The sequence below is a fragment of the Apodemus sylvaticus genome, chromosome 1 (genome assembly GCF_947179515.1).
Source record: "Apodemus sylvaticus chromosome 1, mApoSyl1.1, whole genome shotgun sequence".
Taxonomy (NCBI): Eukaryota; Metazoa; Chordata; class Mammalia; order Rodentia; family Muridae; genus Apodemus; species Apodemus sylvaticus.
In genome coordinates, this window is record NC_067472.1 from 78,010,480 (window position 1) to 78,033,967 (window position 23,488).

The 23,488-nt window shown below is 52.8% G+C and overlaps 1 protein-coding gene across 8 annotated transcripts; it reads right to left on the minus strand.

The window, feature by feature from the left end:
- Positions 1 to 383: 383 nt before the first annotated feature.
- On the minus strand, positions 384 to 22,778 carry Fbxl19 (F-box and leucine rich repeat protein 19). Of its 8 annotated transcripts, none has more exons than XM_052197968.1 (12): positions 22,341 to 22,778; positions 22,033 to 22,134; positions 19,786 to 19,986; positions 18,292 to 18,435; positions 18,080 to 18,166; positions 17,782 to 18,000; positions 17,121 to 17,282; positions 15,642 to 16,153; positions 6,927 to 7,090; positions 6,543 to 6,704; positions 1,977 to 2,195; positions 384 to 1,868 (listed from the first exon to the last, which is right to left on the minus strand). In XM_052197968.1, exons 1-12 carry the CDS (start codon positions 22,380 to 22,382, stop codon positions 1,690 to 1,692), a joined length of 2,193 nt encoding a protein of 730 aa, XP_052053928.1. In that variant the 5' UTR covers positions 22,383 to 22,778; the 3' UTR covers positions 384 to 1,689. The 8 variants fall into 8 exon arrangements, with proteins under 8 accessions (XP_052053928.1, XP_052053927.1, XP_052053926.1 ...); XM_052197967.1 differs by lacking the exons at positions 22,033 to 22,134; positions 22,341 to 22,778 and adding exons at positions 20,630 to 20,912; positions 21,070 to 21,202 and having other exon boundaries at positions 17,250 to 17,282; XM_052197966.1 differs by lacking the exons at positions 22,033 to 22,134; positions 22,341 to 22,778 and adding exons at positions 20,630 to 20,912; positions 21,070 to 21,202.
- Between the last annotated feature and the right edge of the window lie 710 nt (positions 22,779 to 23,488).

Below are 23,488 nucleotides of genomic sequence, written 5' to 3' on the forward strand. Positions count from 1 at the left end.
ACAGGTGTCCAGACTTCCACATTCTTCCTTGAGCAGTCATCTCAGGAAAGGCAAGCCCATTTTCTTCCCGAAGCGTCCATAACAGCCCCTTCCACCATCCCTACCCACCACTCAGTCTCGACACCGCAGACAGACACAGAAAGTCAGCGGCCCCGGCTAGATTCTGAGTTTTATAGCAAACCTTATTGTACAGACTTGTGGGGTTAGGGGTCCAGCCCGGCTGGGTCCCCCACTTGCCCCTTGCCGGGGTGCCTCCTCCCCTCCCGCAAGCGGTCCCCATCGTCAAGCCTTTCTCCCACCCCAGGCCCCACCCTCCTGCCTTTGGTCCGCCCAGTCCCCGCCCCCAACCCGCGCACCTTCCTGTTACCTGAGGTATGTGGATAGATCCCCTCCCCCCCACCCCCACGTGGTACAATCCAGTTCCCCCGGCCTAAGTTGAGTGGGACCTAGACCCGACTCCTCCCTCAGGCTCTTGAGACCCCACCCCCACACTGGAAGAAGGAAAGGGGTGGAGAGAGGGGAGGTGCCACGAGTCTGTTACTAAGTTCCCACAGCAACTAAGAGGGACCGTTTCCAGTCTTAGCACTGATTTCCGGAGGTGTCCATTGGCTGCTATTTCCATGGCAACCAGGAGTGGCAGTTCCCTGGGCAAATGGGACACAAGTTTCCATGACGATGAAAGAATGGGAAGAGCCAAACTGGAGGAGTCCCATCTTGCCCATCTTTAAGCTGACATTCCCCCACCCCAACTCAAGTCGGAAGGGTGGAGCTGTTCAAGACAGTAAAGCAAGAGAGCTGGGGTGGGACAGTCCACACTGAGTCCCCACCAGCCCAGTCTCTGTCACGCTGGTCCCTCACATCACACTCCCCCAAGTCCGAGATTCCCCCGGTTCAAGTAACACTTCAGTACAGATGAATGTTCAAGTATTGTGTAGAGAGCCAGGCAGGGGTCTGGGCTACCCCTCAGCACTCCCCCGGGCCACCGCGCCTAACAGCAGGTAGACCCGCGACCCCTACTCCTTGCAATAGCTGCCATTTTCAGTGACGTCCAAGGAGTCAAGGTCAGGGAAACCTGAACTCTGGGTAGAGGGAAGGGGAGACCCGGAACCCCACACAGGCAGGGTACCAGCCCACATCTGCTCCTCTCCCAGCCTCCAGTCCTGGCATTTCCTGGCTTGTAGAGCCCCCCATCTTGACACCCAGATCCCCAATTGCTCTGGCTTCCCTTTTTGGCCCCCATCCCACCCAACTGGTCTTTGTTCCCTGAACCCTTGTTGGTCTGATTTCTGCCCTCCCCACACCCATCCATCGCCTCCCCCAGGCCCCAGTATCCTGTGTACAAGATACCGCGTCACCTCATTTTTCCCTACTCAATCAAGACTTGCACCTCCGCCGCCCCTCCCACCATCCCTTGGCTCAGCGCCTCCCCAGTACCTCTTGACCCACTCCCGAGGGGATGGACATGAAGCGGATGAAAGGGAGAGATGGGGCGCAAAGGCCCCCAGACAGATCAGTGCAGGAGGGAGAGAGGGAAGGCTGGCTCAAGTCCCTGGGCAGGAATCCCAAGTCACTAACTGAGGAGTGCCAGGTCAGAAGGAGATAACCTGGCCTCCCAACAGGGGGTGACATGAAGGCAAGAGGTCCAGGTTCTCTTGTGGAGTCCTGGGGGAAGGAGGCATAGGCACCCAACTAGCTGTCCTTGAGAAGCAGTTTCTCTTCTGGGCAGCGAAAGGGGCCAGGGGGCCCAGCAGCCGCCAACCGGGCACAAGCTTCAGATGAGAGCTGGCGGCAGGAGCGTAGGTCCAGGCGGCGAAGACGTGGGCATCGACGGAACAGTGGAAGGCAGTGGTCCGTGAGGCGGTGGCACCCTGGGGATGAGGCAGTGGCAGCTGAGACCTGACCGGTGAGTAGGTAGCAGACAGCAGACAGGGCGCTACACCGCCAGGCAAGCAGGGTGGACAGGAGATCGCACTTACCAGCGAGATTGAGGTGCACCAGTGTTTCTCGGAGAGGGGAAGTAGGAGCCGTGAGGAGGTGAACACTGGGGTCCCCAACGTGGGCGCAGTGACTCAGGTCCAGAGCACTGAGCTGGGGAGCATGGCGCAGTAGGAGCCTCAGGGAGGCATCCGTGAGCTCCAGGCCTGCTAGGCGAAGTTCTGCCACCCCCTGCAGGCGGCCTCGACTCTCTGTTTGCCCTAGGCAGATAAAGTCTGTTAGTGGCCCCTCCTAGCCTACCCCATGGTCTCATTATCTGCCATACACCTGCTCCCAACATGTGAGTCTCCCATGCTGCTGCTCCACATGACTGGCTCTTCACAACACCCACAGCACCAAATGGCATCTTATCTGACCTGCTGCTGTCCCCTCGGGGAAGCCTCCCGGGAGAGCTCAGTCTCAACAGTCCTCTCAGTCCCAAGCCCCATTTCCAGGATCTGATACACTGTATACATTTTTGCTTCAGGATCTTTTCCTCCCTCCAAAAAATGTCAGTTCCCAGCAAACAGGAACAAGCGTTTTGCTCAACGCTTGGTCCTTAGCAGGATGCTCGGTGTTTTCACCCATTCTCCAATAAGCAGCACTCTCCCCCCTCCCCAGAATGATTGAGGTCACTGTTCTGGCTTGAACTCCTTTTGTTCCTTCTGCACCAGAACCAGGTCTGACTGCAGACACCCTCCCCACACCCTTGCTCCCTAACTCTCTGGCTGCACTGAATTGCCTGTGTAGACCTAGTTGGCCTCAAATTAGCAACAATTCTCCCGCCTCTACCTACAGAGTGCTACAATGCCCGATCTACTTTCCGGTATCAAGCAAATCATTCTCAAACACAAATGGAATAGTATCTCTCCTCTCCTTGACATTCCCTGGGGCTGTGTGCGGGTTAGGCTGGTGTTTTTGGGTCTTCAAATGTCAACTTAAGAATGGCCTCCACCAGACTGACCTGCAGGCTATTCTGTGAGGGCATGTTCTTTTCTGTTCATTTAATGCTCAATCGCGGTCAATCCATTCTATGAGAGGGCCTAGCTCACTGTGCGTAGTGTCACCCTGGGTAGGGAGACCTGAGTAGTTTAACAAACACACACCAAGCAAGCCACTGATGCAAGCCAGTAAGCCAGGCCCCACCATGTCCCCACCTCTCTCCTGCCTGAGTTCCGGCCCTGACCTCATAATGAACTATAAGCTGTTAATCTTGTTTCATCACAGCAATAGAAGACTACTGGGTCCAGAGTAACTCCTTGATACAATGTTGACTTCCCTGAGTGCCACCATTGTCTCAGCTTCAAACCTATCCCATCTCTAAACACTGAAGCTACATTCCACAAGTGGCTCTGTCCACAAAACCCTAATGGGATGACCTATGCTCTAGAGACTGCTAGCCACTTCAGGAAGAATCCAGAGGCCTCCTCCTCCCCTATCTCCAGGGCAAAGAGTTCAGAGTCCTCCTCCCCCCACGCCACTGGCGTAAGTCCCTGAGGTGGATTGCAGGCCCCATTCCAGAACTGCAGCAGGCCCAGAACTGCATGAGGCCCAATCTTAGACTTAGTTTTCTTCCAAAATCTCGTGTGATAACACTGCTCTAGGCCTTTAACTACACTTTAAGAAGCCAAGCCTTGAGCCTTAACCACGTATACCACTCTTGACCTGAGTTCAATTCCCAGGATCCTTATCAGATAGCTCACACGCACCTGTATCCTCAGCTCTGGGGGTATCTGACAGCCCTGGCCTATGGATGCTCCTGCACTCATGTGAACCTACCCTACACAAACATATACATATAATTTAAAATAAAACATTTAAAAAAGGAAGCCAAGCCTCTATTTGCTCACCTCTGCTTACAGATGAGAACACTGAGGCTCAGGTCACAGTCACCAGTGGGAGCACATGATTACAAAGTCACAGCGCCAGGCCCCCAGGCCAAGGCTGACCCCCACTCTTATCGTATCCCATCACAATACCATCCTCACTTGCCAGGCACTGGCCTGGCTCTGAAAAACACATCACCAGATGTCACAGCCCGAGTTGTTTCCAAAAATGTGCTGTGGCATGTGGCATCTGCATAGTGCTAAAACTCAATGTGGTGTGTGTGGGGGGGGGGGGGGGGGGGTTGTATGGGAGCTGAACACAGGACTTCATGCATGTAGAGTGAACCCTCTCCACTGAGCTGTGTCCTCATTTACCTTCTGAGACAAGTGTCTCGAAGTCTCAAATGTATCTCATTGCCTCAGAAGTACTGGAACTACCCACAGTGGGCTACCACACCACTATGTAAGCCTGTCTAATATAGTGAATAACAAAAAGACTATCTTATTATTATTTGGGGGTGAGCCACCAGTGGAGAGGTTTCTCAGTCCTGGAACCTGCTCTGTAGCCTAGGCTAGCCTTGAACTGTGACTCCTGAGTGCTGGGCTTACCACCACTGCCTGGCTAAATTGTTTAAGTGTATGGGTGTTCTTCCTGCATATGAGCCACATGTGTACAGTGCCCAAGGGGACAAAAAGCTGTGACTCAGTTCCAGATGGCCGTGAGCCACCATGTGGGTATAGGATTCAAACCCAGGTCCCCTCAAAGGGCAGTCACTGAGCCGCTCTCCAGTCACTGACATTTTAATATAGAAATTTGGATACAGACATTCTCTTGAAAACCCACACTTCCTTCACCCTGACAGTGAACAGCGACAGCAGGCTGGTCCACCCGCGGGTGCTGCTCCCTAAGGTCTGGCGCTCACACAGACAGCTTCTGCTAGCCCCACCTCTGTGGGCGTCAACTTAACAGGCCCGGAGGTCTACCCCTCCACGGGACTCGAGGAGCTCACACCCTAGAGGAAGCACACTTCCAGACTGGTCACAGCTCAGTCTACCAGAATAAAGAAAGGTCATTTAGAACTTGTGGCAAGAAGGACAGGGGCACTTGTGTATATCCTGAGGGTGAGACATCGACCATGTTAAATAATCTCAGAGCTGAGACAGCTTCCTGGAATGGGAGGGAGCAAATGATCAGAAGGGGGAGGAGGGCAAAGATGGAAGACTCTGGCTGGGTTCGCTGCCGCCCCAGCCACCCTGCTCTGGTCTGTGTAGAATCACACTCAGGGAGAGCCACCAGAACAAACGGAAACCTTTTACCATGAATCCATGGCTTCAAAGAACTAAAAAGCAAGTCTAGAAAATACCAAGTGCGGTGTCTTCTTCTCCAAAGAAATAACTTTTTTTTTTTTTTTTGGTTTTTCGAGACAGTGTTTCTCTGTGTAGCCCTGGCTGTCCTGGAACTCACTCTGTAGACCAGGCTGGCCTTGAACTCAGAAATCCACCTGCCTCTGCCTCCCAAGTGCTGGGATTACAGGCATGTGCCACAACTGCCCGGCAAGAAATAACTTCTAAAAAGGACATCTAATTAGATGGAGGAAGGTAAAGATAGAGGAAGCCTAAGAGGCAAAGAAGATCAGGAAAGGAAAAAGGCCCCAGGACTGGAAAGAACTTGGCAAGAAAGCTGAAAAAGCTAAAATCCAGGGATGGCATAAAGTAGCAGGAGGCAACACTGGTTCATCCCCGGGCAGAGGTGCCACATCTATGAACTCAGTACTCAGGAGGCGGGGCTTCTCAGCCTCCAGGGCAGTCCAGGCTACAGAATAAAACCTGTCTCAAAACCAAACAGAAATGAAAACTAAAAAGTGGTCAGAGGGTTGAGAGGTGGCTCAACGGTTAAGAGACCCAACTGCTCTTCCGAAGGTTGTGAGTTCAAACCCCAGCAACCGCATGATTTCTCACAACCATCTGTAATGAGATCTGATGCCTTCTTCTGGGGTATCTGAAGGCAGCTACAGTGAGTGAGCGGAGCTGGAGTGAAAAGAAAAAGTGTCTGAAGACAGCTACAGTGTACTTACATATAATAAATAAATACATCTTACAAAAACAGCATACAGGTGGCACAGGCCTGTAATCCCAGCACTCTGGGAAGAAGAGGCAGGTGGATTTCTGAGTTCGAGGCCAGCCTGGTCTACAAAGTGAGTTGGAGAAACCCTATCTCAAAAAAAAAAAAAAAAAAATAATAATAATAAAATAAATAAATAAATAAATAAATAAATAAAATCCAAAAGTGGTCAGATGTGGTGGTTCACACCAATCCCAGCACATGGGAGAGAGACAAGTTCATCTCTTGTGAATTTGAGGCTAGCCTGGTCTACTGACTACAAAAACCAAAGCCGTGAGATCAGTAGCCTGCTTGCTGAGTTCTCTGGGCACGGAAAACAAGAAAAATGGTCCTTAATCACAGTACTAGGGTGACACAACAGCTGTGCCCTTCTGGGTGGTGGTCCTGGCTCTGCTATGAAGACACAGCTGGGTCCAGAGAGAATGCCCTCCTGAGGGAGACCCTACCCTTTGAAGACTTAGTTCAAAGCACACAGTAGGAAAAGCAACGGAGACGTGGCCACGATGGGTCAAACTCCTGTCTTGCCTTCCTTTACTGAATACTCTGACCCATCAGAAGAGGCTCCAGGGCCTACACCTCCACTTTACCTAACCCATCTAGAGACGATCGTGTGGTCAAACCTGGTTTGGAGTCCGGTGGAGGCAGCAGCAGCTCCCGAAGCTGGGAGTCTTTAACATCTTCAATCCAGCGGAGGTCCAAGAGCCGCAGTGCCGGCAATGGGGCTGAGCCCAGGGCAGAGACGGAGAGCCAGGAGCACCCAGAAAGCACCAACTCCTGAAGGCCTAGAATGAAAGAAGCAGGCGCTAGACCTTCACCAGCAGCCTCCTTTGTGTCCGTCTGTCCCAACTCATCACCATCCTACCTGTGTCCGTCTGTCCCGACTCATCACCATCCTACCTGTGTCCATCTGTCCCGACTCATCACCATCCTACCTGTGTCTGTCTGTCCCGACTCATCATCATCCTACCTCTGTGTCCGTCTGTCCCGACTCATCACCATCTTACCTTGCAGTCGGTTCAGGAGCCACATGAGCTGCTTTTTGGAGACACCTGTCCAGCTGAGGTCCAGAGCACGGGGCTGGCGGCGAACCACCCCACTAAGCATGGGTGGGGTCAGTGACTTCCTCCGGCTTAGGTCCATCCTAGGCCACAGACGCTTGTCGTAGCACCTGCCAGCCACAGGGGGGAGACAAAGTCCTAAACTCCAAGTCTCTAGGAACCCAGTCAGTACACCCCAGTTCTCTCCGGTCCCAAAGAATGCAAGAAATCTTCTGGCCCCCAGCCCAAAGGACTAGATTTAGGACCCCACCTCATTGCTAACTAGAAGAAAGACCCTGGGCAAGTTCATTCCTCTCTGAGTCAGAAAGACTTCAGTTATAAACTAAAGATAATGACGTGGGGCTTGCCCCACAGGGCTGCTGTAGGATCAAGTGAAGTAATTACAGTTCATGGACCTCCTAACAGCATTTTGCCAGACAGCTACAGAAATACCGTACACACTATTTGATGTAATTAATGCCAAAGAGATCTGAAAGCAGCCCCCAGATTCCACCTCTGGGCTTGTGGATTTCTCGCCGTTACTAAGTCATGGCAGCTCGCAGGCACTTGCCAGCTGTGTAGCCAATGCTGGGCGTCAGCCCTGCTGCCTCTGTCTGTCAGACTCGAGTTCCCCTCCAGGAGGTACGCTCCACTGGGGCGGACTGGACGGGCCTTTTCACTTCTGGGTCCCCAGCATCCAACACACTAAAGGCAGGGGGCAAAGCAGATGCTAGTGCAGAATGAGTCAGCCAGTGTGAACTACTTCCACGACTCATTCCCATTACAATGATTCTGAGAGGGAGGCCTGGGAGGTCCGACTGAAGTGACAAATGGAAACACCTGAGTCTGAAGAAAAGTAAACAGGTCTGAGTCAGCACACCAAAAGACTCAACGAGTCCAACATGCAGTTAGTGGAAGGATTCCCAAGTATTTTGTCAAGTAACTCCCCCCCACCCCGCCTCTCCTAAAGGAAGCTGTCAGCATCTTGTGATACACTGAAGATCCTCAACTCCAAGGTTGTCTGCTTCAAAAAATTTCAAAGTTGAGTCAGGAAATTCCCACTGAACTAAAGGGCAGTCAGAGCAGCAGGCCCGGGTTGGGTTGAGGGGAAAGTCCTAGGTTGAAAGAGGAATAACTCCAATTGTCTCACTATCTACTTTTCTGAGAAACAAAGGCTTAACTTTTTTGGTTCTTTGTGATACAGATTATCACACTATAGTCCAGGCTGATCTAGAACTCACTGTTTAGGCTCCTTTAGAATCGAGGTATGCCAGGCAGGCATGGTGGGTCATACCTTAAATATCAGCTCTCAGGAGGCACAGACTGCCTCTGTGAGTTTTGGGATTTGAGGCTAGTTTGGTCTACATAATAAGTTCCAGGACAGACAGGGCAATATAGAAGCAAAAATCTCAAAAGCCAAAAAACCCGCCACCAACAAAGGACCTTGAGGTATTCTTCCTACTTCAGCCAGGATTTCGGGCCTATACCGTCACATTTGGCTAGAGTTTATCTCAAGTCGTCCTCTATCTGTACTTAAAACTTATGCTGTGCAGGGAGCGGTGGCACACGCCTGCAGTTTTAGCACTTGAGAGGTGTCGACAGGACCATCAAGTCTGGCCTCAGCTACCAGACCCCATCTTAACCAAAACATAAACAAAGAACGGAACAGCAGAGAGCAGTGGCCCACACAAACTGCAAGCTTCAAATAAGTGCAGGGCGGGGGTGCTTGGTGCTTGGGCAGGAAGATGGCGCTGGGCAAGCCTGCCAACCGGCCGGCCTGAACTCCATGCCGGGAACCCATGGCAGGGTGCGAACAGAATGGACTCTGTGGCTACCTGCTTAATGCCACTCCTCCGAGTTAAAAACTCAAAAGGCCAATCTATGCTGCACAGTGGGACACTGTCACCAAGAGCCATCGAGAGGCTCGGCAGGTAAAGGTACTGGCGCCAAGCCTACTGACACCTCACTCCACCCCACTCACACACACTACATATACATACACACGCAGAGGCATACGAACAAACAAATACAATGAAAACTATTACATTCTAGCCAGGGGTGGCTATGGATGTAGGCTACTTAAAAACTACAGCTGTTAAGCAAGTGATATGGATTAGAAAGGTATTAACGATACAATAGCTCCTAATAGACTTTTTTTTTCCGGGAGGGGGGTGGTATTCAAAACAGGGTTTCTCTGTGTAGCCCTGGCTGTCCTGGAACTCACTCTGTAGACCAGGCTGGCCTACAACTCAGAGATCTGCCTGCCTCTGCCTCCCCAGTGCTGGGATCAAAAAGGCATGCGCTACAGCCACTCAGCTAGACTTCCTTTTCAAAACTAACAGATTTAGTTTTGATGAGGGTCAGGTAACTGGTCACAAAGCACAAGGTGGTAGCCATAGCTTTTCAGGAGCCTGACTCAAAACATAAACAAACAGTCCCAGCACCAGGGAAGCCAAGAAGAGGAATGCCACGTGTCTGAGGTCTACAAGGGCTACATACTAAGACCCTGACCCAAGGGACTTGGTGGGGAGACCACCAACCCCTTCTACCCCCTGGGGAAAAAACCCTCGCCAACACTCCACAGATGGAGTACACTCCAGTGAAGGCCACAAGTCAGGCTTCAGGTCGTCCTCCGCCGCTGGCCTCCAATGCCCTCCTTTCATTCTTCCTTTCTTTCTGCCACTCCAGTCTCCCCTCTTCATTCCCTCTACTCAACCAACAAGCATACATCTCTCCAATTCTAAGCAGAAGGAACACAGAAGCAGACCCATCATCCAGCCCGCCTCTTTGCCCTGGCACTCTGACTTTGTGCCATGTCCAAAGCCCTTCTCAGTGCAGCCTTGAGAACTGGCTCAGGGGCTCCTCTCCTTGAAGGCCTTTTGCTCTGTCCACAGTTGGAAAAAAAAAAAACCCTATTTTGAGAGTACCCACAGGTCCTCAACCTGTTTCTGTATCATATCCCACAAAAGCCAGACTAGAATACCTACCTGTCTATCCAGGCGTCTAATGCCAACACATCCTGGTACACTCTGTGTTACTGGACCCCAGGTCCATCGAGACTCAACTCTAGACCTTCATGTTCAGGAAGTCTCCCCAATCGTTTCTTGGCTGGAGCCAACTCGCCCCAGTGTAGTCAGTCCCAAGACACAGGGATTAAATCTCAGTGTGGTAGCCAACAACTGTGTTGTCAGGAGTACCTAGCTTCCTCTGGGCATGTGAGGGCAAAAGCACCACTGGGGAAAACCAGGATGGTAAAGACATGGTACCTCAACTCAGAGAAGGAAAGGGAACATCCTACTGAGACAATGCCCGAGATGAGACTCTGAGGAAAGCAGCCTTACTCCTTGAGGGGAAGGCGGACAAAGGCAGAGTTTTGCCCAGGACCACAACAAAATGGCAGCTCTGGGAAACTCAGGAGGAAGGATGAGGACAGTTCACCTTAACACAATGGTGCTGGTGACTGCAAGACTAATAGCATGCGTTTACTACACATCACCACATCACCTTCTACGCACTGAGCATTCAAGAGTGCACAGCATCCCTGCGAGGTGATTATTACCGTCTTTGTACAACGAGGAAACTTAAGGCCCAGGGAGGTTAAAAAAAAAAGTACTCAAGGGCCAAAGAGAGGGCTCGGCAGGCAGGTAAGAGAGCTTACTGCCCTTGCAGAAGACCCCGGTTTGGTTCTCAAAGCCAATGCGGCAGCTCACGACTGCCTGAAGCTCCATTGCAGGGTACCCAACAGGCTCGTGCATGCCTGTGGTGCACATAAACTCACAAGCACACACACACACACAAATTAACTAAAAGCCAGAACAAAACCTTATTCAAGGACCCCTAGGTATTACGTGGATGCAGCCTGACCCCTGACTAGGAAAAGGCAGGAATGAAGCTGCTGAGGAGGCCAGGGGAGCCGGAGGAGGCTGAAGAGGGCTGCAGAGTCACATGCATTCAGAGACAGAACCAGAGGTGAAGGGATCTAAAGCCCAGCTCTTCCACCTCCACACTTGGGGAGACCTCTCTGGGCCTCCATTTCCCAAGCCATAAAATGGGGTTAAGAGTTGACTTCAAAGGCTTGTAGCACCAACAAAGAACAGCACAGGAGGGGGTTGACTGGAGCCCAGCATGTCCTATGTCCAATGGGACTGGGAACTGGTTGAGGTGACATAGAGCCATGGTTGTCTTTCCAGCGGGGTGGGGGGTGGGGGGGTGGGGGATGTGGGTGGGGGGGAGGCTTGACACTGAAACAAGTGGCACTCACAAGACAGAACACAGGAGAATTCTTGACTAGGCAGGCCTGAACATCCTCCTCCTGACTGCAGCCAAGCGCACAACCTCCTCCTGTAAAATCTCCATTGCCGTTTCAAACCCATGTTGCAGAAGCCCCCCCTCCCCGTCCCCCAACAGAGCTGGGCCAGCCCTAACTAAGTGCTCTCGGCAGATTCTCCCTCACCGTGGGCGGAGATCACAACTAGCTCTCCCTTCGAAGAGCTCTCTGGGATTTGACACTGCCACAGTCCTCCATCCTCCCAGCAGCCAGCCTTGACCATGTGCCAGTCCCTCCTTCCTTCCTTCTCTGCCCACGTCCTTGAAAACGGTAGTGTCTACTAGTACATCAACACCTCCTCCACAACCCCCCTGCCCGCCCTTTGCCTCCCAGTTCTAAATAATCAAAGCCACCAGACAGGAAAGCCTGCCACTGCCTGCTCTCCCACTTAGAGCCCTCTCTGGCTACACCCTCTTCTACCTCTTTCCACACCCCCATTTCTTCACATATACTCCTTCTCTCAATACTGCCTCAGTGGCCACCAAATACCAGGCACCTTCTCAGAAGCCAGGGCCATGGTGGGGCTCAAAGGATCAAGTCTCTGCTGACAAAGCCTTTGACTCTGCCTTCGTCCCCCTCTCTGTAAGCATATTGAGGTTTTAGATGTGAGTGTGTTGCTGGAGATAGAGCCCGTCTTCTGGACATTAGGCATACTCTCCTCCTCCCAGGCTCTGACAGTGAACCCAGTGGCCACCTTTGGTTCCTGGCCTCCTGAACCTCCATCAGCACCACCACTGCTTGTTACTCCTCCTTTCTCAGCCTTTCTTTTTGTAGGATCCCTTTTTTGATCCCCCAAATTCTTGGGTTACCCTTTCTCTAGCTCACACTCACATGGTCTCTGCTCTACCATAGCAGTTCTAAACCTATGGATCCAAGCCCTTTTGGGGTCACCTAAGACCACTAGAAAACACACATAGCTATTTACATCAGGATTTATAACAGTAGCAAGTTTTTTTTTTTGTTTGTTTGTTTGTTTGTTTTTAAGACAGGGTTTCTCTGTGTAATCCCTGCTGTCCTGGAACTCCCTCAGTAGAGCAGTAGACAGATTCGCCTGCTTCTGCCTCGCAAGAACTGGGATTAAAAGCATGTAAAAATAATTTTACTACTGGGGCTCACCACAACACAAGGAACTGTATTCAAGAGTTACAGCATTAGAAGATTGAGAAGCGCGGCTCTATCAAGTCTGCTCCCTACAGGACAAGAACTTACAACTCAGCACCAGACCCTGTTTTCTCAGTAGAGGATTCTGACAGCTTTTCTCAAACCAAAGAGAGCAAACCTAAGTTCTATTCCTCCTCTGTGATTCCGAAGCCTCAAGAATAGTGCTATCTCCCATCCAGGCTCCTAGGTCACAAACCAAGTTACATTTACAATCAGTCTTCACAGCCAATGAGTCAGCAGGTCTAACTGTTCTTCTGCAGTCCACAGGCTTGAACCTAGGACCAGAAACCAGAGCTCTGCTGCTAAGACCCACCTCCAGATTCCTGTCCGCTGTGAGAGCAGTAGTACATGCTGTTAACTGATGAGCCATCTCTCCACCCATCCCCCACCCCCTTGTCTTTTCTGAAACAGGGTCTTCTACCTGGAACTAGGGCTTGCTGATCAGGTTAGGCGGGATGGCCAGCAAGCCCCAGGAATTCTCCTGCCTCTTTCATGCCATGGGTTCCAGGCATGAAACTTGGGTCTTTAAGACAAATACTTTGAACTTTCTCCCCAAGCCCCCACCCTTCCCTTTTTTATCTTTTTCAAATGCAGTCCTGCCTCTGCCTCCCAAGTGCTAGGATTAAAGGTGTGCACCACTGCTCAGCTCCTAGTTCTTTACCTAGATTGGTGTGTACTAAATTGCCAAGGCTAACCTGGAAGTTGCAATCTTTCTGCCTCAATCTTCCACACAGTAGAATTACAGACTGGCTGGCACCCCAGCCCAGGTACCATTTCTCTTTCCTTAAGGTCTTGAGCCAGGAGCAGTACTGAGGCAGGCCGTTCGGAATTCACAGCAAGACTTTATCTCATCTCCTCCCCAAAGTCTCATGTAACCTCCCTGCTCTTCCTGCTTTAGTGACCAGATGTGGCAGAGCTTCCAGATGTGTCTCCCACAGATCTCTGCTCTGCCCTTAGCAGATTCCTCTCACCTGAAGGCACCATTTCCTGAGGGCTGAGGACCTCAGGCACTGTGCTGAGTGCTCTGCAGACAGCCTCATTAAAGCCCCTGGGCTTCTCTGTCGGGGTTCTGCATCTAAGAGTCAGCCGCCCACAGATGGAAACAGTCAAAACAAAAACTGCTTATGTTGTTTTGTTATTCCCTAAACAATACAGTTTAGTAGATATTTACATGTCATCTGCATTATATTCAATACCTCGAATCTAGAGATTGAGTAGATTATATACAAACACTGACTTTGGATGTTGGTATCCTGAAGTGGAGGGGCATCTTAGAGCCAATCCTTCTTAGGACCTTAGGTCCAATTATATTAATCTACATCCCAGACGTATAAGTAAGAATAGAGACTTTAAGAGTTATGAGTCACCACTGACAAAAGCCACAGGCCAGGCTGCAGGGCCCAAGTTGGGAATCCCTGTGCATTTACTGGCCTCTTCACTAGAGCACCAGGTCTCTTCTGGACCCCAGGTGTCAAGAGCTGGCCTGACAGGCCTGGACAAACATCTTCCCAGACTATCAGAGGGCATGGTAACCCTCAGCAACTCCTGTGATTGCATCCGCGCTGTCCGAGCTGTGGTCTGTCTATGAACTCTTCCAGAGCACAGGTAAGACTAAAATGCTGGTGTTCCAATGGGTGAAGCATGTGAGTAGTAATGGTCACAGTTAAAGCCCTGAGATGTTTCCACTTCCCATGGATTCTACTCAGTTCTGGTGTACTATCTCACCAAACCTATGAGAACTATGAAGAATTTGAGCTGGGCCTGCTGGTGCAGACCTGTAATTCTAGCCTGCTCTGGAGTAAAAGGACCACAAAACCAGCCTAGGCAACATGGAGACCCCGCCTCAAAAAGAAAAACCGAAAAAGATGGCCTATGCACCAGGCCATGGGTTCAATTCTTAGTACAGGGAAGGGAGAGAAGGAAGGAAGTAGGATTTAAAAAAAAAAAAAGAAAGAAAGAAAAAAGAAAAGAAAGGCATGAGGAAGTTAAAAAACTACCCCAAGGGCATAGACTCACAGGAGCAAACAGTCTTTCAGAGGCATTTGCCTCTGGCTCCCTGCATACCAGCCTCCCTGACTCCACAGACACCGACGGCACAAGACTAGCTCTCCAGCCCAGGTCCCAAGGAAAAGGGTGGGGTTTCAGTTCTGCCCCTAACTAGACTAGCAAGCTTCCAGTGTGCATCATCCCCTCCTGGTCGGCTAAGATGTGAACAAAGATAACTCCACCTTTGGGGGTTGGGGCAAGAAAGTATCTTATCTATCCAAGACTGGTTTCCAATTCAAGCTCCTCCTGCCTCAGCCTCCCAAGGGCATTGGGACGCAACATTGTTAAAGCCTTGATGGACATCTGAGTCCTGGGAAAGCCTTGAATTTACTCAGTGAAACATTTCTTGAACATCTATCCATACTGCCTTTGTACTATGCTGGGGATATGAAGATAAAAATCGATACAAAGTATGCGTCCGCAACCCCAGGCCTCTGTGTGCTCCATTAGGGGAACAGCCTGCCGTGGGAGCCTGAGGGAGGAGGAAGCTTGCTGGAAGGGAACAGAGGGAAGGCAGGCTAGAGGGGTGACCAGCATTTCTAAACAAGGTTAGGAGGCTGCTGGGGGCTGGGGGTCAAGAGAGAAGGCGGCTGGTTCAGGAGACCCAAGCCACCCAAGGCTGCTTCAGAGGCCAAAGGCTACCTGTAAAGGTTTTCGCAAATAAATGAAAACTGGAAACAAATCAGACAATTCCAGAAGACGGACCTCAAAATTTGGCACATACTAACTTTTAACATATATAAAGGGAAATAGTCTGGAGCCCAAGGGTACAGATTGAAACTCCTGGGGGTGGGGGGCAGTGGTTGCACACGCCTTTAATCCCAGTACTGGGGAGGCAGAGGCAGGCTGATTTCTGAGTTCGAAGCCAGCCTGGTCTACAGAGTTCCAGGACAGCCAGGGCTACACAGAGAAACCTTGTCTTGGAAAACCAAAAAAAAATAAAGAAAGAAAAGAAAAGAAACTCCTGGTTCTACTGTGTCTTCTCTACAGAGCCCCTGGGAAGGTCGTGAGCTCATGAAAGGATGGTATTACAATACAGACACAATAAGGAAGAATCATCACAATCAGAGAATCAGACACCTGTGATACACCACTTAGCAAGCAAGGATGGTGGCAACAGTGGTCCTCAGGCCTGTCTGGCCACTCACCAGCGGCTCCAAGTCCGGCAGACTCTCATGCAGACACACAGCTCCCGGGGTCCAAGGTGCTGGAAGACACGAAGCCAGGCAGCCCGAGGCAGAGGGTGGTCGGATCCAGCAGCCAAAGGCAGAGTATCAGGCTCAGGGCTTCGAGGAGGGGGCCGTACTACATGCCGCTCCAACTGTGGAGGCCTCGGTGGGGGGGCAGGGCCCAGGGGCCAGCTGAGCAGTGGTCCCCCACTGCCGGGGCGTATAGCCCGCCGTCCCCCACGGTTCTCCTTCTCGCCAGAGCTGCCCCGCGCTGGCCGCCGCCCATTCCGGGCCTCCCCAGGTGCTTCGTCCTCACTAAGCGACGTGCCTGATGAATCTGAGTCAGAGTCTGAGTCCGAGGACGAGGACGAGGTATCAGGGACCCGCTCCAGCAGCTGGCACATCCGCTTGAAACGCTCCAGCTTCTCCCTCTGTGGGGATGGGGACGGCACTGCCGGGCCCTCGGCAGAAGCTAGAGGTGGCTTTGGTTTCTGCAAGGAGACAGGTGAGGCTGTACGAGGTCCTAGAGCGCACTTTCCCAACCACTCACCCAAAGGAGTCAGCAGAGGGTGAAGAGCCCGGGAGACAGCCCGATTCCTGATTGTTCCTAAACTGCCCATCCTGGACTTCAGCTTCCTTAGCTACAGTGTGAAGCCACCATTCAAAGTCCAGATAGCCTGGTGTCAAGGGCTCATGAACCTCCCAGCACGTGTGTAATGTGTGGCTTGCCTTTTCAACTCTGGGGCACAGAAAGGACCTGCTTGACCGTCTACAACATGGAACAGCGCGACTGAGACGTGCCCAGAGTAGGAAGCAATCCCTGCCTGGCGTGTGTAGAGCACCCTTGTTCTGACTCAATGGACGACTTGGCTACTCCTTTTCCACGAGGAAAGTGAGTGTGGCTCAAAGAGACTAGGTGACTTGTCCAAAGTTACAAATTGCTATTTGGTGCAGGACTTGGACAAGCAGAACCATGTGTTCAGATTACCAGTGCAAAGTAGTATCAGAACTCCAGCTTAGCCATGGGACCTTGGGCCAGTCTTTGACCTCTCTGGGCCCATTACTTTTATATCTCATTGGATTCATCTGTCTGTGAGATGGGAGAAGTTAAGTCTGTCTTCATCTCACAAATCAGAAAAGCCATTTGCCAACCCAGAGTAGGTAACAAGTTGCCAAGACCATGTAAACAATCAGTGATCTGGCAAAAAATTTAAACTCAGTTCTTTCCCCTTAAGCTTAGAACACTGAGGGAAGTGGGCTAAACACTATCCTAATGGCTGCTGGAAATGAGGAGTTCCTACCACCTGGACCCAGGCTATTCCCCCACCCAACTCCTCCCAGGGGTCCGCAGGGACCATGTAGGGCTAGGGCAAGACAAAGTGAGGAGGAAAGGACTGGTCTTAGCCTCCATGGTGGGAAGGGGGCAGGGGAGAGGGAAGAAGGAGGTCCCCGGCACACCTCCCAGTTCTCGGGAGGGAGCCCAGGGTGGCAGGATGAGAATGCCTGGCTCGGATTCAGAACCCTGGGGGGCAGAAGGCCGGGGCTGCCTGGGTCCGCTCCTCGGAGGAGGCAGGCATCTCCACCCACCTTCTTCAAGTGCCTCTCTCGGCCTCCTTTCACCTACCAGGGTAAGGAGATACAGGGAAGAAAGAGACCCCATTAGAGACCCTGACAACCAAAGTAAGGTTCCTCCCCCCCTTTGGACTACAAATCCCAGAAGCCCCCATCCTAGGAAGACTGCTCAGCAGCCTAACCTTGTAATCAGTTGTCTTCCCTTACTGAGCATGCTCCTCAGCTCCCTGCTTCCCCTTCAGGCGTTTTCTGAGCCCTTCCCTCCCTCCGCCTCTGTAGTAGTTTGAGCATGCTCTGTTGCTCCTCCCTAATCCTCCAGGTCTCTCAAAGATTCTTGGCCTGTACCAGTTACCCCTCGCTTGTGTTTCTTTTTCATAGTGAGCATGTTCCTTGCACAGATCCCATGACAACTCACAAACACCTCTGGGGGAATCCGCGCAGCCTCACTCCCCAGGTCAGGTAGGAACTGGCTCCAACACCAACCCACCCAACCTGGCTACAGCTCCCAGAATCCCGTGTTGTGAACCAGCCTTCCCCTTCCGCTCACCTTTTTCCTTGGGGTGGGGGGCTCATTCCCCCCCTCCCTCTCCTTCCGTTTGGGGGGCCCAGGCACATCGTCAGGGGTAGGGCCAGCAGGTAAGGGTCCCTTTCTTCTGGGCAGGGGTGGCGGAGGCGGCGGCTCCTCTGTCAGCTTCCATCCACCCCCTAGGTTACCGCCTTCCTCACCATTGTCAGCCCTGCGGCGCCCTGGACCCTCACCTGCGTCCTGGAAAGCGTAAGCTGGGGATGAGGCCCCACCTAGTTCCGGGTCTTCCACCCTTTCCCTATCTCAGGCCCTGCTTTACCTTGCTTGTCCGTCCTTCCTGGGTACATCGGGGGCACTCCCAGCAGTTGGGTATCTCTGAATTGATAACACCCTCAGCCTTTCCCATCTGCAGGCAAGAGACCAAATAATGGATAGAAGGTGCCAAGATACACTCAGGGGCAGTGTGGCCTCCCTCCTCGCTCCCTGACAGTCCACCCAGCCAGGCTGCAGGCTGCTTCCCAGAGTTGTCACCTTCAGACAGCCGGGGTGGACGATCTCGTTGCAGATTGTACACTCCATGAGACTCAAACTAAACTTCTCTTCTTCTCCCTCCACTGTATCCTCCTTTCCAGCCTCCCCACACAAGAGGCATACAGCTGTGTGTGGGAGCACGGGCTGTAGGACAAGAGGAGGCATCAGAGACCTCGAAACCAAGCTGAGCTGGGCGGCGGTGGCGCACGGTGGTGTCAGCTATAAGGCGAAGCCTTCAGAAACAATTTAACCTCACTGCTTCTTCATCTCTAAGGTGGGGAGAGGGTCTTTCCTTTGCAGGACCATTGTTAAGAACAAGACAAAGCGCCAGGCAGTTGTGGCGCACACCTTTAATCCCAGCACTTGGCAGGCAGAGGCAGGCGGATTTCTGAGTTCAAAGCCAGCCTGGTCTACAGAGTGAGTTCCAGCATAGCCAGGGCTATAGAGAGAAACCTTGTCTCGGAAAAACCAAACCAAACAAAACCAAACAAAACAAGACAGCGTATGAGGGGCTGAGACACAGCTAGTGTAGTCATTATTGTTAGCACAGGATCAGAACTGGCTCCGAGTGGACAACACCGCAGGCAAATGAATGCTCAGACGGTTAAAGAAGTAAGAAGTCCGAGGCTGATTCTAAGGTTGTTCGGAGGCAGCCCGAGGGTGGCTCTGGGAGCCCACAGTGGACCAGTGGGAGCATATGAGGTCACAGCTGCTTTAGTCGTAGGGTAAAGGCAGCAACCCCAGACAGTGTGACTTCAGGGAAGACAATGGTAGCACTGAATTATATCAGGGATGCTGACAGCCAGGGATCTAGATCAAGGGAGACATATCAGAGGTGAAGCAAGGGGCGGGGGACAAAGGAAGGGAGCGCGCTGAGGGGTGAAAGTGCAGCAGGAAGGAGGAGCTGGAGGAAGGCAGGCGGCCCTGGGGAAAGGCCCTTCTGGCGCCCCAGGCTGCTGAAAGGATGAGGGAGGCAGGAAAGAAACCATGTTTCCCAGATAACCCCCATGCTGGGCCTTTCAATAGGACATTCATAGTGTACTACTATCTAATCTTTGCAACTCAGCAAAAGAGACATTTCAGAGAAGGTACTTGAAGTCAGTGACTTGCTCAAGGTCACAAGAGGGGGGGTCCTGGCCTCAATTTCAAGACACCTGAAGGTGTGTGAAAGACCGGAGAAATGCAAAAGCTATTTCCCATGGTAGGGCTGGGTCCCTTTTACACAGATACCTAGGCAGGGGCCTACAGCAGGGCTGAGCTTTCTACAGACCTGAGGTAGATTCTTCTGTATATCGCACTTTTCGACAAAGACAAAAATCAAACATTTAAACAAATCAGTGAAGAAATACAGAAGTGAGTGTATAAACAGCAGCCGGAAGGAAAATTCAGGGAAGCTGCCACTGGACACCCAGAGAATACTCAGGCCTGACCACTGACGCAGCTCTGGGCAAATATGCCCGAGGATCCGCGTCCCGGGCACGGGGTCTAACTCACCGCGGTGCACTGCCGAAGCAGGCACGACTGCTTCATGCGCCCGGGCCCCCCGAACTTCTTCATGTCTCGGCAGAAATGGCAGTCCCCGCACTCAGTTCGAACACAGGCCCGGCAACGACGGCAGCGGGTTCGGCGTCGGCGCGCTCCGGCCCCCGGTCCCCGGCTGCTCGACGACATTGGGGGCGTCAGCAACGCCGAAGGCTGTAGGCAGATGGTGGTAAGGTTGGCAAGGTCAGAGAGGCCTGCAAAGCCTGGCCTAAGAGTCCCCTGGCCGCAAGCTCAATGAACCTCGGATGGGGCAGAGCTTCTACTTCTACCCTCAAAGAAGGTCAGCCCTTTAGTGTGTGTCCAGAGCAGCGGGCCACTCCCTCAAGACTTCCCTCCTTCTGGAAGGAGGGACACTGAGGCCCCTCCTCTAACATCCCAAGCCAAGGTTCCTGGAAAGGGCTTCATATCTGCAGCATTCCCTCAAGGAGCTTCGAACTCATACCTGTTACCCAAACCCACATTCCCTCCAGATTCCAGGGCTGGCACCCCACTCTCCCCTCCTCTCTCATGGGTACTAGTCATACAAACCTTTAGAACCTAGATACTCCATGCAGACCCACTCCATTTCTCATAACCCGATGTGCTCTCAACTTCCCCAGGGCTGACACCCCTGAAATGCTTAAGTGTCCCTTCTCAGGCCACACAAGTCGTCCTCCTCCAAGTTATCCAATAGGATCCCTCAGGCAATCTGGGTAATCTCCCAGATTCGCTGGGATTCTATAAACTGCCCTAGCATCTCAACAAAATTCAAGGTGGGCTCACTTTTTAGGTCTTCCCACCCCCATTCACGTCTTACCAGCCTGCTTTTCATCCCTAATTGTCTGGAATCCCTGGGGCTCTCCTGCCCATGGAAACCAGATCCTCTGAAATCCCACATGGGCTCAGCCTGGAGGGTCTCTTCCCAGTCAGTCTTAGACCTGCTTGCCCCTGGCTTCTCCCTTTCCAAGGACTTCCAGACCATCCACAGGCTATGGGGCCCTCCAGCACTCCGGGGGAGGGGCCAGGAGGGCGGCGACTGGAGGCGGGGTGGAGGGGGAGGTCTGCAAGGGGCAGCAGGGTCGGGGAAGGAAGGCCACTTCCTAGGGTTGGAGGTTATAGGAAAGAAGGTTGGAGAAGAGTTTGGAGCAAAGGGAGGGTCAGGCTGGGGGCGGGGAAGGCAGGGAGAGGCCAGGCTGAGGATGAATGGGAGTGGGAGCTGCCCAGGTCTGGGGGTGAGGAGGAGCCGCATGAACCCACCTCACACGTGTCCCGGGAGCCATCTCTCCCTTCTCGGCAGCTCCCGGCGGGTCGGCGGCCATCGGCGGCGGGGGGGACGGGGGGCGCGGGGCGCGGAACGCTCAGAACGCCGGGGTCCACGGCCCCCCGAGGGCGCTCGGCCCCTCCCTCCGGCGGAGGCCGGGACAGCAGCGAGTGGAGATGGGGAGCGCCGGGGGCGAGGCCCTCCCACGGGCTGCGGCGCGGCCCTTCCAGGGGGAGGTCCTGCTCTGGGGGGCTCAGTCCCTCAGCCCCCCCAGGCCAACGGGGGCTTCTCGGGCGCAGGGTGCTCAGCTTTTGCCCGGGCCCCACTCAGTCCCGGGTATGAGTCTTAGCTCCCCACCCCCACCTTCCCCCCCAGAGCCCCCGACCCTTAACTGGCCCCTTCCCAGCTCCAACTGCCCAGGGGTCCAGGGAAAGACCAGGGGCCCCCCACCGTTTCCGGGGTTCAAACCCCGCCCACCGCCGGTTCCCGGGGAGGGGGGGGTCGCTGCAACCTGCCCCCCTCCCCTGGGTCCGCCCCTGTACTGCGGCCCCCTGACCTACGGAGACAGGGCGCGCAAAGGGGGGTGAAGGAAGCTGCTTCGGCCCCGCCCCCCCAGCCTGCACGCGCCCCCGCCCTGCCCCCTTCAAACGCGCGACCCTTAAGATATAAAGATTTAAATAAAATTTGAATAAATCCACTCCTAAAATGGGAGGGTATAAGGAAAGGATGGGGCAGAGGCAGGAAGGGGGTGGGGGCAATTGGGATGTCTTAGCACTCCTACTCCCCTAGCCTCGCGCTGCTTCGGCCCCGGGCCCAGGTCGCCGCTCTCATCCCTCCTCAGCTCCTTCCTCCTTCCTCCTCTCCTCCCTCTCCCCTCCCTTCTTCCCACCTCCTCCTCCTTTTTACTCCCTCCTTCTCCCAGAGGAACCCCGCCCCCTTCTCCCTCCTTCCTTCACCACCTTTACTTTCCAGGACGAATGCGTGCAAAGCACGACGGGAGTTGTAGTTCTCCGAATTCTAGAGCTATCGTGGGAAAAGTGGGACACTCGAGCCAGCCGGTACTACAAATAAGATGGCGAAAGGGATGCCATGCTGGGAGCCGAGCATGGCGGGAATTATAGTCCAGTTGACCAGAGACTCCCCGTAGCAGAACATAGAGAAGGAGCGGGAAGGATGACTACAAGCAAGATGGCCTTTTCCCCCGACCCGACCTCCTTTCCAGGCATTCACACGCCCTCTGGTCCACAACCCTCCGCGTGTGTGGTACCTGACGGGAGTCGCAGTCCATCTGCAGCCTTCCCGCTGCCATTTCTACTCATCAGGAACAATGGAAAGGTGAAAAGAAACGAGGACTACAAGCAAGATGGCGATCGAGGGGCGTACACCAATAAGTCGATCTTAAGAAGTGGGATGGGAATAGTAGTTTTCTAGCCTTCCTGTGTTCCTTTAAGGATGCCAGAACCGGGAGGAAAAAGAGACTACTATAAAGATGGCAGGATACCTAACCTTTCCTGGTCGCTTCATTCTACCACTTGGAGCTCCTCGCCCGCCTGAACTATCAAAATCCAGCATTCGAAGATGCAAAGCCAGCCGGGAATTGTAGTCTTTCCCGTTCCCCTTTTTATCTTCTGTCGAGACAATGGAAGTGAGCGGGGCGGGGACTACCACAAAGATGGAGGGTGAAGGAGTAGACGATGCTATGGGATTTGTAGTCCAATCGCTAATAGTATTCTCGGCGGATGTGTAGGAAAGGACTACTGCAGAGATGGCAACCTAGTCGCTTGCCCCTCGTGCTAGTACCTGGTGGGGTATGTAGTCTCTGCTTTAGTTGTACAGAGAAAGGACGCTACTGTTGAAATATGTATCACCGTGAACACGCCAAATTGCAAGCTGACGGAAACGGAAAGTCTCTTTGCTTTTGGCCTCCTTTTCTAAAGGGTTTGCAGGGAAATGTAGTCCCAAGCTTTCCTTCCCCGGTGGCGGAGAATTGATGTCACCTGTGGGAATCAGTGCGGGTGAGAGAGAAACATCGGAGTGATCGGGGAGTATAGAATGGTGAGGATTTTCGGATGGTGAGGATTTCATATTTTAAAAGAACGCAACCGTAACCAATATTGTCGCGATGAGGGAGGAGGCGTGGTTCTCTCCGAAAAGTATACCCACGCTGTTGTCCCTTATCAAGTCTGGGCATCTCGCACACAATCTTAAACCTTTGCAGATTGATAGCTTACGCGTGGTGCGGACCAAAGGAAGAAGACCTTGGAATATACAAAATCTCCTTTCCACCTTAGGAAGTCGTCAAACCTCAGTTTCTTACCCGAAAGGGGGTGTGATTAATACTCACCTCCAAGCTGAATTAGCGTTAAAAGTATTCAAGAAAGTAACCAGTTCTGGCACGGGACCTGTGGCAGTAGT